At 45.0% G+C, this 16,152-nt stretch overlaps 1 protein-coding gene across 8 annotated transcripts in view; it reads right to left on the bottom strand.

Annotated features, from left to right (window-relative positions):
- Positions 1 to 16,152, bottom strand: part of VPS13D (vacuolar protein sorting 13 homolog D) — a 255,002-nt gene that overhangs the window by 181,066 nt on the left and 57,784 nt on the right. For 5 of the 8 annotated variants that reach the window (XR_006383119.1, XM_044237192.1, XM_044237194.1 and 2 more), the window contains exons 26-30: positions 11,586 to 11,808; positions 6,156 to 6,366; positions 3,875 to 4,046; positions 3,594 to 3,727; positions 757 to 969 (exon numbers count right to left, since the gene is read on the bottom strand). Coding sequence is in view for 7 of the 8 variants with exons in the window: in XM_044237192.1 (XP_044093127.1) it covers positions 757 to 969; positions 3,594 to 3,727; positions 3,875 to 4,046; positions 6,156 to 6,366; positions 11,586 to 11,808 (953 nt within the window). In the remaining variant the exon portion in view is untranslated. The remainder of the gene's footprint in view (positions 1 to 756; positions 970 to 3,593; positions 3,728 to 3,874; positions 4,047 to 6,155; positions 6,367 to 11,585; positions 11,809 to 16,152) is intronic. The other 3 variants (XM_044237195.1, XM_044237196.1, XM_044237199.1) reach the window with 1 other exon arrangement.

Below are 16,152 nucleotides of genomic sequence, written 5' to 3'. Positions count from 1 at the left end.
CATAAAACCTCGCAGCAGTATATTGTACCCGCTGCCTCGGTAATAACAATAAGAACTACCATCGGGGCCACACCACAGGCCAGCATTACTTCTTTAATTCTCACCTCCATCGTGTGAGGTGGGTACACTTGTCCCCTTCTACCCTCTAGAGGAGAAAACTGCCGGTCAAAGAGCTGAACTTGTCCTAGGACACACAGCTAAAAGGTGGTAGATCGAGATGTTAAGCCCACATTGGTACAATTCCAAAACATACACTCATTAAATGCACATTTCAGATGCTTCCTGGCCTAATGCCGGGAAGAAAAACATAAGCTAGTTCAAGGAGGCCCCGTTTAAACGGAGAAGTGGGTTAGCAAGACGTGCATAGATAAAGCAATAATTCAAGTCAAAACCACCTTCCTGCCTATAATTTCTACAGACCAAACATCTTCTTTCCCCTTAAACAAGAATCATTTCTTCCTTCCTCTGTTTGCTCTACATACTACAACAGTCTACAGAGATTGAGTTTAAGACTCGGGTCTAATTCTAAACTTTTTTTTTAAGGCAACAGAGACATCTCTTGGCCAATACAGGCAACTGCAAGGTGACAGGAATACCGAGTTCATGCGCTGTGAGCGGCACTGGTGAGCCCTTTTCTATTTATCTTTCCAGTGACGACTCAGTCCTGTGACGTTCTAAAGCTGAAAGAGCCTTGGCCCACTGGCCGCAAAAGGAAGTTTGATAGAGAAACGCGGAGTCAGGGTCTGGGTCCACTACCTGAAATGCAGCTCCATCTGGATGGATCCCTGGGTGGTGCTGCTGTTCCTGGAAGGCTGAAAAATACAGCTGAAGACATTTGTCAGGCCGGCGCTGGCCTTCTGCCCAGCATAGCGGGTGTCAAAAGCCATCATGGAATGGGAAACCAAGTTAATGGACTTGGTTTGGTTGGAAAAGCTTTCATAGAGCAGTTTACATTTCTTGAAGTCGAATCTGAAAGGGAAAAAGCAGACAAGATATTTAACTCTTCCATTTCACAAAATTATCTAAGTTCGAGACAACGGAACAAAGTCCTAAGTATCCCTGAGAATTATGAAGGGGAATAACTTTCCCCGATTTTGTGAACAGACTCCTCAAAAATGATCTAGCGCCATTGACCCCTATCTCTTACTTTTCATTTCCAGGAAGATGACCTTGTCCATAGGAACTCCATGAGGAATAACATTATCTACTATTCTCTGGCTGCAACGGCATTCTTGTTTCTCATCTCAAGTCTGAGAAGGTTATATCCGTTTAACGATCTCCAAGGGATGCCAAGGGTCTCTTAGACCTTCGTCTGTCAACTCCTAGCCTTCCTGCAGATTCCCCTCTCCAGAGACTGCCAAATTGTTATATAACTACTATAGTTTCCTAGAAGCAACCAGAACAAATAACATTCCTCATATAGAGAAATAATGCAACTGATCCACCAAGAGGAAGTGCATATGATACTGCCTTTTTTTTAAAAAAAAAGAGGAAGCTACAATGTGCAATTCATAATTTACTCAGTACCATCACGACCTTCCATACGGAATTACTTCAATTTATAAAAAACTAAGGGCATAGCTAGTCATCAGAAAAAAACTGCTGACTCACAAGACTATCTGGGCCCCACGCTTCATTATACCATGTTTCATTCAACTGAGTTAGATAGAGGCCAGGATGGACTGCTGACAGAAAGACAAGAAAAAAGGAGTGTTTCAGTAGGGAAATTTCTAGACTTTGAAGTCCTGTTTTCAAATACAGAACCACTTTTCCAGCCATATGACCTTACACTAGATAAAAAGTCCATCTGGAAAACAGAAGTCCTATGTGCCTGGCCTCAGCCTCACATGATTGTCAAGAGATCAAATTGAAAAGGTTATCAGGGGGGCACCTGGGTGGCTCAGTGGGTTAAGCCGCTGCCTTCGGCTCAGGTCATGATCTCACGTCCGGGGATCGAGTCCCGCATCGGGCTCTCTGCTCAGCAGGGAGCCTGCTTCCTCCTCTCTCTCTCTCTGCCTGCCTTTCTGCCTACTTGTGATCTCTCTCTGTCAAATAAATAAATAAAATCTTAAAAAAAAAAAAAAAAAAAAGAAAAGAAAAGGTTATCAGGTGTGAAGACACAACGCAGTCGTCCGGGTTCCAGACCAGTAATCGCAAATTCTTGGTACACCCAGACCATGCAAGTGACAGACGCACAAAGTGAATCACCAGGCAAACACGCGCTATCTACAGGCAGCCCAAGATGCTCCTCCATGAAAACACGGGCCCAGTATTGTCAAAGCTTTCAGCTTCTCAAAAGAGGCTGAAATCCAAACTTTTTATGCCAAGTCCCCCAATTTTTAAATGCTGGCCGGGGACGCAGTGAGCAGGGCTGCTCCCCAACTAGCTCTGGGTCTCCCCTTCGACAGACACCGCCCAGCCTGCGCTTCGGACCCCTCTGCACTTGATGGACGGTGCTCGAACTCCGTGAGGTAAATGGTGAACTCCGTGAGGTGGACGGTGCTCGAACTCCGTGAGGTGAATTCAAGGGCACTCAGGGACTCTCGTCTCACTTGCTGCCACATCGAGACACTGGCTGCTCTATCAGCCACAGTGACTGTGGCCACAGAGCAGCCTGCGGGCCACCAGGGTCACATACCATGAGGAGGAAAACGTCTTCATTTTTCTCAATCCCTGCTGTGTCTTACATGTCTGTCACTTCTTTTTTGACATCCCCCTCCAGCCCGTGGCACTTTTTATTTATTATTATGATTTTAAGCTTCGATGACATAGCACAGCAGCAAGATCACACTAGGAGTGTATTATAATATGACTTTTTCCAATGGAGCCTCCCTTACAACACCTCAGGCTCTCTGGAATGTTACCCCCTCCTTGCCACTCACACACAACTGCAGTGGCGTCTGTGTCTCTCCCCACAGACACCGCACGACGTTAAAGGTGCGCTCCACAGGAACCAGTAACAGCAGTACGAGCTCTCCGTAACTGCGGGTCTGGAGTCGATACTTCCAAACACCAGTAGATTCAGGGTGGGGAGGCGAATGGGTGAAGGGGAGCGGGAGGTACGGGCTTCCAGTTATGGAATGAGTAAGTCCCGGGGATCAAGAGTACAACACAAGCAATACAGTCACGGGGCCGTAGGAGTGTCCCAGGGTGACAGATGGCACCTGCACTCGCGGCCAGCGCAGCAAAAAGGAAGGAGAAGTTGAATCACTTTGTTGTACATGTGAAACTAACATCACGTTGTGTGTCGACTGTCCAATTTTTTTGAACAGTCCTGACATGAAAACAAAACAAAACCAAACCACCAATGCCAGCAGAGTCTTGGAAAAGTTTTGATTCATTTCTGCAGCTCTTTCTAATGCAACCGTTTCAGCACCAGGTGTGGAGGTCACTGACTCGTTCTAATAACCTGTCTTTACTCATAAAGGAATGAATTTAAACTTTGAAAAAGCCACCAGAAAGCACTGTGCAGACCACCTCCGTCATGAACCACCGTCCCGCAACCTCTGCTCAAGCGAAGTATGAGGGCTGTCTGCAGTACTGCTCCAGTCCTGTCGGTCACCAGGCATGAACCAGCACCGTGGAAGTCATACCTGGCTAAGGACCCGGTACTTTCTTTTCCTTTGGGATCTTTCAGCTCCAGACTCACGTTCACCATATCGATGAGGAAGCACATGCACGTGTACACTTCTCCACTGAGAACAGTCTGCAAGAGGAAAACGCCGGTCTGAAAGGGGTTAAAATGTCAAGACATTAATCTGCTTGTCGTCCCATCTGCTTTCCGCAGGTGAGCTGGAGCGAGCCACGCACGAGGTGGCCATTGGCTGCGACTGTGAGAGTTAAGGGTCGTGGCACGGCGCGAGGTCTCACTTACGTGAATTCTTGGGTCTTGTAAATCGTAAGGCCGCATAAATTCCTCTATGGGCTCTCCGAGGTTGTTCTCCAGTAAACCCCGGATCAGCTTGTATTTGGACAAATCCAGGGAGCAGTGGACTGAGGAGAGACTGCCATGGATAGAAATGTCTGGCACAGTGTGACTTATTTCTCTGAGGAAAGAAAAAAAGTCACTTTGGCCAACAAATCAGTAACACTGACAAAGCTCACACCCAAACACAAGAAAGAGCTAAACTGTGCCCACCGACATTACCCATCAGTTCGTTTCTAACTTCCGATAATAAAACTTTCATGTGGCTCCAAACAAACCGGGTGAGCACAACTGAGTATCCTGCGTCATCTACAGAGAACCCTTTTCCTCTCAAAATACGCACTTACAACGTTCCCAGATCCGAATTAGCCAAGTAATTGATTAATGAGGAAAAAGATCTCATGAGACCCAGAAAGAGCTCTAGCATTACATTTGGGGAGGCAATAAAGAAACGGCGACCGCTTCACTTAACTCTTCAGACTCCGTGCTAACTAAAGGCAGACACCAGGGTTTCAGACGGAGAAGCCCAGATGCGACATCAGGATAAATTCTGAATCCGTCACTTGTCTCTGCTGAGACGGGCAGGAGTAGGGCTGAGATGCCCGGATCTGGGGGTAGCATACCTCGTCCCCACACTGACAAGCTGCCCCACACCCTCCCAGGGAGAAGCGGGCCCCACGGATGCTGCAGACACCAGTCTTGGAGTGCGGAGACGATGGGGATTCAAAGGAGAATGTAAAAAATAACTTTGCAGAGAAAAATCTACATAGTGACCAAGTGAAAAAAGAGCAGTGATGCAAGCCACAAAAAAAAATCTGGAAGGGACTATCGGGCGCCCTCTCAGCTCCCTGTTTCTGTGGCGCAAGCCCTGAGAGGGTCTCTCGTACGGAGTTATCGCTGCCTGTCGGGGCTGATGCTATAATCACCTGCATATAAACGTGGATGGAAGGGAAGCGGGTCAAGTTTACAAAATCAGAGTAACAAAGCACGTTACTGGGGGGGAAAGCATTATTTGAAAAGAAAACGAAGTGTTCCATTTCTAAATAACAAAGCTCCTCCTAAGATTGCTAGGCCAGAAAACCAGAGAGAGCCCATGCCAAGCATAACTGAGCGCCAGCCAGGGAGCACTCGAATAACAAAAAAGAATAAAATGCAAACATCCCAGAGAGAGCAGCTACACAGTGTCAGTGTCGTTAATCCAGAGAGAAACAAAAAAGGAGCATTAAACGGTTTGCCCAAACCCTAGAACCCCGAAGGGAGTGGCCAAAGACGGATTAGAATTGCACTCCCCACAAGTAACTAGACGACGGCTTGTCAAAATGCTGCCAACGAGAACGTCCTTCATTACTTGACAGCCACGCACCGTCTTTGCTTATCACAGAAATGCCAAGTATTGCTGCTTTCTCTGAAACGAATGCCCCAAACAGACAGCGATCACACGCGGGGCACAGCAGCTCCTGTCCGGGCTCGTGGTCCCCAGGCCACACCAGGGACCTCACTCACATGCACCCAAGGCTTAGCCCTGAGACCCAGGTTCCACTGGTCTCTGGTGGGGTCTGGGAACATTCACATTTAAGATGTTTCCCGGACGATCCCACAGCAGTAATGACAATGAAGCGATGCTCTAAACGGCAGAGATGAGCATGCCATGCTTGAGGCCAATGAAAAGGTCATTTAGAGTCAGCTCATTAGCCTTTATGGAGTACTTGCAGATTGCTTAACGGAGCCCAATGGGCAGAACAGCAGCTCAGCAGTTATTCTGATTAAATGGAGCTCCGGGTAAGTAGCAACACCAGGTCCAGGATCTGTTGTGCTTGGAACATATAATCCAAATGTGACCTCTTCCAAAATACTTTCCTTGCCATCACCACCTTCCTACGTCCACCAAAAGCTGTGCTACACCCGTGCCTCCTCCTCTTTGTTTCCAAGTCCCCAGGGGCAATCCTGTCACACAGTCTCTAACACTGAGTCAAACACTAAATTACAATCACCTTCTAATTTGCCTTCCTATATCCCTGTATCAACACAACATAAGCTCCATGAGGACAGGTTTTCCTTCCCATCACAGTAGCCCTCATGTTTAGCACACAGCTGGGATTCAATAAACATTTGTTACACGGAAGAAATAAGTGAACACCTATTCTCTTCCAGACTTACCTCCACAGTACTGATTGCCAAGCTATTAAGATTCTACCAAAGACAGACAATTATCCAGATGTAAACCACTCACTTGTCCAAATTCCTTTCCACCTGCAGTTTCAGCCGACAAGGCTCAGTTAGGAGACTCCCTCCCGTCTGCCGCACGGAATAGGAAGGGAACACCAGATCTCCACTGCTGTCCTCTGAGGCCTTAGAATACTCTCGTGGACGTCTCTCTGCAGCAAAGATGTCCATGTCTTGTAGGTCCACGACAATGCAATCCAGCAGGCAGACATGGTCTTCTACATGGACCCAAGGAAAGAGAGAGAATGAAGAAAGTAAGACCCAGACTGGACCAGCCCTGAACAAAATTTAAAAGGTAAACAAAGTTCATTCTGTCTTCAGAAAACGTTTGGAACTGTCTCCTTCAAAAACCTGAGTGTCCAAAAGTCTCCACTCCAGCACCAAGGCCTCCCTATGCAGCACTCCACGTGCTGGACCCTTCCCATCTGCTCCCCTTCCGCATCACACACATGCTACTGTCCTGAGACATGAGCTGAGCCTAAAGGATTTATGACCGACATGACTGGACAGCCATCCCTCCCGAGGATATCCTATAGGATATAGGTCTCATGTAGAGAGGACACAACTCAAAGTCTTCAAAGTTTTCCAGCACCGAAATTCTCTTCTCCAACAAATATGTCATCATTTCCGCGACCACTGATCTCATCCAAACCACCGCCATTCTGCCTGGCTCTCTAGAAACTCCCCCCCAGTATACCTACGCCATTCCCTCTGGCCCTCACAAAACCATTCTGCCCGCAAAATACCTGAGTAATCCTTAAAAAAATAAATGAGACCGTAACATTCTCTTCCTCCTACGCTTTAATGATTATGCTTAATCCAAAGTTGTTTCTATAAACTCCCCCTAAATCCTTATAAAACCCTACATAAGCCCACTGCCTACTTTTCCAACCTCATCTCAAGCCATTCTCCACCCTGCTCCTGAAGCCTCAGGCTCACTGGACTTTGTCTCCCCAAAACTGCCAAGCCCTCCGCTACCTGAACAGCCTTACCTATGGCATCGCCCTCCCCTCTCAGTCTCGACTGGGTCCTCTCTGTTCTTTCCTCCTGCACCATTCTACCTTCTCCAGAACATCTCACGATGTCCACATCATGACATCTGATCTCCTGTGCAGTGGCAGGAGCTGTGTCCAACAGCATGTAGTACACAGCAGAGCCGGATTATAACATCAGTGTTCAGTCCACATCTCATCTATCAGGTCTTCAGGCTTAAAGCTCATTTGTGCAAATGTTTTTAAGATTTTTTATTTATTTATTTGACAGAGAGAGATCACAAGTAGGTGGAGAGGCAGGCAGAGAGAGAGAGAGGAGGAACCAGGCTCCCTGCTGAGCAGAGAGCCCGATGCGGAACTCGATCCCAGGACCCCGAGATCATGACCTGAGCCGAAGGCAGCGGCTTAACCCACTGAGCCACCCAGGTGCCCTGTGCAAATGTTTTTAAACACCTACTCTGTGCCAGTTACTTTCTCAGTCCAGGACACTATTCCAGGATACAGCAGTGAACAAAACATACAAATATCTTTTCCCCTATGAAGCTTATATTCTAGTATAAAATTGTAAATTTATAAATTCTCCACCAGATTAATCTGTTTATTTAATATAATCCCAATCAAAATCCCAAAAGGGAATTTTTGAGGTAAGCGGAAGGAGGGGAAAATGTAACAAAATAATTCTTAGGTTATTTTTAAAAATAATCAAGGGTATTTGCCCCATGGGATGATAAAACACAGGGAAGGTGTTTCTGAGTGTGTTATCAGAAGCAGAACACACAAAGGAAAGTAAAAATGGATCTAGTTATATGGAAATTAAAGAGTTGTACAAGATGAAAACATCATGAACAAAAAAGGCAAAAGAGAAACTGGGGAAAAATTGCAATATATTTGACAGATAATAGAGAAATACTCCCATTTTACAAAGATTTGGAAAAATCTGTAAGAAAAGAACATGCGAATAGGAAAACTGGCAAGGAATGTGATAGGCGATCTATTGCCAAAAGAAAATCATCCCAGCATGTATATGAAAATATATCCAACCTCATTAGTGATCAAATAAATGCACGTTAAATCACACACGCTAAATAAATATAGCAGTTCTTTGTTTTTTACTATTTTGATAAACACGTGGAAGAGACAGAAGTGAAACTGATCTGGTAGAAGGGGGTAGGGGAGGGGTAAAGGGCTTCAGAGATTACTTTAGGGTCATCACGGAAGCCTATGGATACATAGAGCAGTTTGCAAACCGCTACTTTAATCCCATCTTAATCACAAAGGAATTCCAGAAACAAACAGCAAACCAGAAGAAGAAATATTGTTCGGAGAGAGACCTTTCCATCAATCTCTAAAACATCCTAAATCATTTCTGAGGCATTCGCCTACCTTCCTCCTACTCATCACTGTCCTTACAGCAACGGCCCAAGGTCACAAGTGTCGGTGGCACCGTGTGCGCACCCCACCCACGCTCCACACCCAGTACCTATAGAGACTGGTAGACAGTATCACGCAGGGTAAGGATTCGGCTCTGCGGTCAAACTGCCCAAGCTCATAGTCCAACTCTGCCACTTACTATCTGCATAACCCAGGGCAAGTAAAGCTACTTAATCTCTCTAAGTCTTTGTCTCTTTGTGTGTAAAATGAGGATAAAAATGAAACTCTATAGGGGTGCTGTGGCGTGAAATCCAATGATTTATGGAACAATGTGCCATGGTATCTGGCACACAGGAAGTGTTCAACAGCCAGCAGTGTGATGATGATTAGGACAATCTCATTTATTTAATCATCGATCCAACCATAAGACACGTTCCTGTCACCTCTAGGACCACAAGGGACTATAGGGAGTAAATAGTACCTAGTACAGTTAGTCCTTGCATAGAACAAAAGACATGCAACAGCCTTCTCAGTGAGTGTCCCAATCTGATCACACTGGATGGATTTTTGTGGCAAATCACATTCTGTTTCCCTCTCTAACTTATCCTACCCATCACCTACCCAGAATACATTTAAAAACCATAAGGCCAGGGGTGCCTGGTTGGCTTAGTCGGAGGAGCAACTCTTGATCTTGGGGTCCTGAGTTCAAGCCCCACGATGGGTATAGAGATAAGTTAAAAAAAAATTCAAATGGGGCGCCTGGGTTATGCATCTGACTCTTGATTTGGGCTCAGGTCAGTTATGCATCTGACTCTTGATTTGGGCTCAGGTCATGATGTCAGGGTCATGAGATCAAGACTCAAGTCAGGCTCTGTACTGGGCATGGAGCCTGCTTAAATAAAATAAGATAAAAAAGGATTAAAAAACAAAAATAAATTTAAAAACAAAACAAAAAGGCAAAAAAAAAATTTATTTTTCATCAAAATAAAAAGCTCCTGCATAGCAAAGCAAACAACAAAACTAAAAGGCAACCTACTGAATGGGAGAAGATATTGCAAATGACACATCTGATAAAGGGTTAGTATAAGAATTTATACACCTTAACACCAAAAAACCCCAAATAATCCAATTTAAGGATGGGCTGAAGACCTGAACAGACACTTCTCCAAAGAAGATATCCAGAGGGCCAACAGACACATGAAAAGATGCTCAACATAACTCATCATCAGGGAAGTGCCAATCAAAACTACAATGAGCTACCACCTCATGCGTGTCAGAATGGCTAAAATCAACAACACAGGAAACAACAGGCGTTGGTGAGGATTCAGAGAAAGTGGAGCCCTCTAGCACTGCTGGTGGGAATGCAAACTGTGCGGGCAAAAATAGAATGACCCTGGGGCGCCTGGGTGGCTCAGTGGGTTAAAACCTCTGCCTTTGGCTCGGGTCATGATCCCAGGGTCCTGGGATCGAGCCCTACATCGGGCTCTCTGCTCAGCAGGGAGCCTGCTTCCCCCTCTCTCTGCCTGCCTCTCTGTCTACCTGTGATCTCTGTCAAATAAATAAATAAAAATCTTTTAAAAAATAAAATAAAATAGAATTACCCTATAATGAAGTAATCACACTACGGGGTATTTACCCCCAAATACAAGAACAATAATTCAAAGGGATACACACACCCAATGTTTATAGCAGTATTTGCAACAGCCCAATTATGGCAGCAGTCCAAGTACCCATCAAGTGATGAATGGACAGAGGTGGTATGCAGGACGCCTGGGTGGCTCAGTCAGTTACCCTCTGCCTTCTGCTCGCGTTATGAGCCCAGGGTCCTGGATCAAGCTCCGTGTCCAGCTCCCTGATCAACAGAGAGCCTGCTTCTCCCTCTCCCACTACCTCTTCCCCTGCTTGTGCATATGCTCTCTTTCACAAAAATAAATAAAATCTTAAAAAAGTAAAGAGGTGGTAAATATATATATATTTCTATACATATAAAAACATATATATGTGTATATAAATATATGTGTATCTATGTTTAATACACACACACACAATGCAACGTTACTCAGCCATAAAAGAGAATGAAATCTTGCCATTTGCAAGGACATGGACGGAGCTGCAGAGCACTGCACTGAGTGAAGTAAGTCAGTCACAGAAAGACAAATACCATATGATCTCACTTGTATGTGGAATTTAAGAAACAAAACAAACAAGCAAAGGGAAAAAGAGAGGGAGAGAGAGAGAGACAGAGAAAGAGACCAGCCAAAAGAACCAGATCTTAACTATAGAGAAGAAACTGAAGGTTATGAGAAGGGAGATGGTAGGGGGTGGGGAAACAGCTGGTGGGGACTATGGAGAGCACTGGTCATGACGGGCACAGGGTGACGACGAAGCACTGAATCACTGCACTGTATACCTCAAACTAATATAACACTCTGTGTTAATATGCTGGAATTAAAATAAAGCAAAAAATTGAAAACCTTAAAAAAATAAAATAAAACAAAAAATTAAATTTAGTTCAATTTAATTTTTCAAAAAAACGCAAAAGGCCAAAATCAGGCTCTCATCTGGAATAACTCATTCTTAAATTCCAGAGACGAGCACCAGTAATGGGACAGTTCCTATCTTTGCAAGATTGTTACTTACAGTGTCTCTGTGCTTACCGAATTGACACTAATATTTTCTCAGAGTTCTTTGTTTTTTTTAGAACTAAACAGAATAATAATTGAGTAGAAAACAGAGAGCGTCTTGACAGTGACTTGCAAGGATACGGCTAAGGATACGGGAATCGTTCCAGTTTTACTATCACCATCTTCTGGCAACCACCTTGACCTTGAAGAAAAAGTCCTAAGAGACAATCTAAACCTCTTTATTCACACTGTTTCTTGCTAATTTAACTGTACTTCAGAAGTCGCCCACTGCTAAAATCTATATCCTGAGACTCTTAAGCTTTCTAAAATAATACCAAAATCAGATAATCATTAAAGACCTGCTACCTCTCTGATGCATCCCCCGGAGGCACCTGCCACAGTCTCCTGAACTCCCCACCTTCATCACGTGGCTCCTTCCTCCTCTTTTACCTGGACTACCGGAAAGCTGGCTGGCGGAGGGCGCAGCTTGTTGCCCTTGCGGCTTGGTCGAAGTACTCGGCGCAGACTCACTCCTCAGGCTGCCTAGACTCATTCCAGCAGGAGGCATCATGAACAGCCCCTCGGAATGTGCTCCCTTTGGGTCCTCCGTGCTTGTCATTTTCCTCATGTAGTGTTTGGGGGTACCCGTTGGGGACGCTGAAGGCACAGATTCCTGGGGAAAAAATAAAAAATAAAAAAAATAAAACTAGAAGGTAGGAATGGTGCGACTATATCTTTTCTCTCCTGAAAATCCTACCCCAGTCCCTGGGCTCTTCAAAGACTCTATGACACTTGGCACTTCCCAAGCCCCCCAAATCCCATAAACAAAAGGGTAACAGGGTCATGATCTTTCCTGTCATGTGTAATTATTTGCAGAGATGCTACTTATAATTCAACGCCTACTGAGAACTATAGCCATCTTGCAGGAATATATTATCTGTTGGCTTGAAATGCCAACTATTGGTGGTTCAGTCTAGGTCAGACACAGCAAAGGCAGAGCTCTCGGCCATACAAAATGTTACTGCTTTGCTGGAGGGGAGGGGCCTGTAATTCTAAGAAAACATATCTACAGCAACATGGTTCCAAAGGAATGACACCACGGTAGCGTGTCTACACTCCCTAGAAGTCACTCTGTCTGGGCTTCATTTGTCATCTCTTCAAGTCACCGTGCAAATGAAAACAAAATGAAGACCACAGGAGGCTGGCCATTCTTACTATGTTTCTGTGTAAGGGCATAAAAACTAAGGGCAAATACTGAGTAACGTAAATTAATTCTACTGAAAACACGACACGCTTTTCTTACATACTTAGTACCCTCGGTTCTCTGCTAACAGTGGAAATCTTCTTCACCTGAGTGATTCAATAGCTGACTTTTAAACTTCACTCAAGCCTCCGTGCTACCTGTCTGCAGGGCTCTGCCACCATTGACCCACTTTCACAGGCGTGCTGGGGGGAAGGGGAAGAACGGGTTTCCAGCCAGCACTGCCCTATGTGTTTACGCCTCGCAGCTCTGAAAAGGAGATGGTTAATACTGTTCTTCCCAGTTCTCTTAAGTACAGCGATTCACAAGTAACAGTGGGGAAAAAAAAGTTCTTACTTTCCGCATATTTTTTGGAAGGCAAATTGCCTTCCAATGCTTCCAAATGCTCTTAAATATTTCAACATTAAAAACCTTCCTCCCAGGGCGCCTGGGTGGTTCAGTGGGTTGAGCCTCTGCCTTTGGCTCAGGTCATAGTCTCAGGGTCCTGGGATCCAGCCCCGCATCAGGCGCTCTGCTCAGTGGGGAGCCTGTTTCCCCCCCACCCCGCCCCTGCCTGCCTCTCTGCCTACTTGTGATCTCACTCTGTCAAATAAATAAATAAAATCTTTAAAAAAAAAAAAACCTTCCTCCTTTCTTAATTTACTTAAACTCTAAAGAGTAGCTGTTGCTCTTTGACTTGATTCATCTCTCTACATCCTCTCTGTAGTTGGTTTAAATAAATCAATGGCTTCAGGAGATTAACTCAAAGCTTTTGAAAGGCTGAGTTAGAAATTATGGTTTAAGCGCAGCAAACTGTGGTTGAGAAGAATGAAAGGAGAGCATACGTGAAAGATCCCAGTCCGCACTCCTTAAGACATGGATTTGTGTAAAACAATCCCAAACACACTGGAGTCGGGGGTGGGGGGGACTCAAAAGCAAATACCACCCCATCCCCCTATCTCCCCTCCCCTCCCCCACCCCACCCACGCAAGCTTTGATTTCAGGATTATTTCCTGTTCTTTAACCACTGGAATGTGTACTGGACAAACCTCACACATGCAAATACACTGAAGGGAAAATGTAAATGAAAAGTGATTTTAGGTGAAGAAAGGAATTCTTCACTTCACCTAGGCCTAGATCAACCGAGCCTGACTGTGTCTGTGGAAAGGTGAGCTCCACAGACAGGGTTATCTCAACACAAAGACTTGACCAAGCGACACACTCCAAGCAGCCCTTATGGAATTCTACAGAACAATCACTGCATGAAACGAGATAAAAGTTTGTCAAGGACTGAAGAAAATCAGATCACCAAGAAATTACTGCCTAGAGCCAAAAAAAAAATTTTTTTTTTTTGGTCCTTAAGAAGGCCTTCTCTAGGGGCACCTGGGTGACTCAACCATTAAGCATGTGCCTTCAGCTCAGGTCATGATCCCAAGGTCCTAGGATCGAGCCCCGCATCGGGCGGGCTCCCTGCTCAGCGGAAAGTCTGCTTCTCTCTCTCTCCCACTCCCCCTGCTTGTATTCCCTCTTCCACTGTCTCTATCTCTCTCTCTCTCTGTCAAATAAATAAAATCTTTTAAAAAAAGAAGAAGAAGAAGGCCTTCTCTAGGCAGGAGGGAAGTGACTCGTCAAAGGGACAAAGGGTAATCAGCAGGCTTTCCCAAAGACATGGTTTTTCAAAGTTTTCTTTTTAGAGCATATGAATGTGAATTGACTGCTGAATCCCATAAGGTTTTTCCAAATAACCAGGGGGCAAAAAGTGTATTATACCTTGAAGAAAAAGCGATCCTTGTAGGCACTGCCACTTAAAATCAAATCCTCAAAAACAAATACAGGAAAAGTCTTTCATTACAATACTGCAAACTATGTGCTGTCATTTGGCTTATTTAACAAAACAGAAACTCATGTGCAAAAATTTTTTCAAATATTTTAGCAATTCTTAGAGTCTAACTTCTCAGTGCATGAGCCCATATACAGATATAACCAATACAGAACATCAGGTCCTTTACTTTTTTTAGGAAGGGGAGAGAAACAAAAATGGTATTATTCAACCTGATCACTCCTTCTGGTTCTAGCCTATTTCTTCCTAAAAAATTTAGCCCTCAAAACAAAAATTTTCCACAAAGACATCCTGAAGAACGTACTGTCGGCTCAAAAGACCGTTTCAAAGAAGGGGTTCAACTGTCCCTTGGGCAGTTGATGGCAACACAGCTGGAATAAGATGGTGGAACAAAGTGTCCCACTGTGACAGTGAGGACAACCTTCATGAGCAAACACAAGCTCTGATAAATTTGTTTAATATCTAGTCATGTTGGGGTACCTGGGAGGCTCAATTGGTTAAACATTGCCTTCAGCTCAGGTCATGATCCGAGGGTCCTGGGATGGAGCCCCGCATCGGGCTCCCAGCTCAGCAGGGGGTCTGCTTCTCCGTCTCCCTCTGCCACCCTCTCCCACCGGCCCCAAGCTCGGGTGCTCTCTCTCTCTCTGGTCTCTCTCAAATAAATAAATAAAATCTTTTTTTTTTTTAAATCTAGTCATGTTAATTAGAAATACCTCATACTAAGGATATTTTAGAAGCGAGAACTTCCAGAAGCAGTTACCAATCTTTCTTTTCACAAATGTATCCTTCTTCTATGTTCTTTAAGACTTTGGTCAGTGAACTGCAAAATGTTTCTCTCTCAACTGCAAAAACAGACTTTCTTCATGAAGACCCAGGTTGCCAGATTCTACCAGGCCTGCTGTTAAAGACCAGTGGAGACTGATTTTATTTTTACTCTCTTAAAAAACCATACCTAAGTGGAAGCCTACTTCTCCCTATCAGAGTAGGGAAGGCCTATCATTCTGGCAGGAGGGCTTCCTCCAGCGAGGTCAACAGCAATCGAGTCCTGAATCATCAGCTCTGCCTGAGGGCCCGACTAGGAAGCTGAAGCTGTGAGGTCACCGTGGGGGCGTTCCGCCTCCCACGCTGAGCACTGCTGCTCGGGCTTCACCCTCTGCTCTGATCACTGCATCGGGTTTCTTTGAGTGACTACAGGTGAGGTGATACATGGACAACCTGCCCCTCAACTTTCGTCCAAACACCGTCACTCTGGTCTGAACCCCAGGTTATGACACATGAACATGGCTGCCACGCTCACGCCGTCTGTCTGCACCCTGTTACTCTACCGGCTCCCACTCGCGGAGTCAAGTATTTTCAGCTCAGGATGTGCGGCTTAGTAAGAGTGAGTAAATGGATGAGTGAGAAGCAAAACAAATGAAGAAAAATATGGAGACAGTAATTTGAAAACAAAATTATTTGAGTTCAGGTATTACCAACAAATGTCGTCTCCTGTTACTTTCCGAACAGAGCTGAGGTTCTTGGCAACGTGCTGGTGACAACTAGAACCCAACTCACAGTTTTTCATTTTCTTTTCCTTCTACACCTAAAGAGGCATATAGTAACTGCTCAAATTTATGCCTTTTCTGTGATCATCTTTGGAGTTCTTCCCTTGAAAATTATTTTAATGAACTCAGTCACACCCTTTAGAAAATTGCAAAGAGCTACAGGTATGCAGGCCGGGGTCCGTAAGGGACATGGTAGGGACAGCCTTCTCCAGTTGACTGTCCCCACACAGGCCTAACCCTAACAGCGCGGGGTGAAGGCACAGCACAGCTGAGAGTATATGGAAGGCAGACACACCAAGTCTGAGGCCTGTGCTGTACTTGTTTGTGACTAGCTGTATTATCCAAAAGAAATGACCCACCCTATCTAAGTCTCCATATCTTCAGCTCGAAAAA

This window comes from Neovison vison, chromosome 2 (assembly GCF_020171115.1).
Source record: "Neovison vison isolate M4711 chromosome 2, ASM_NN_V1, whole genome shotgun sequence".
NCBI lineage: Eukaryota > Metazoa > Chordata > Mammalia > Carnivora > Mustelidae > Neogale > Neogale vison.
Note: the sequence above shows the minus strand (reverse complement) of the source record. Positions and strands in the feature narration are given on the sequence as shown.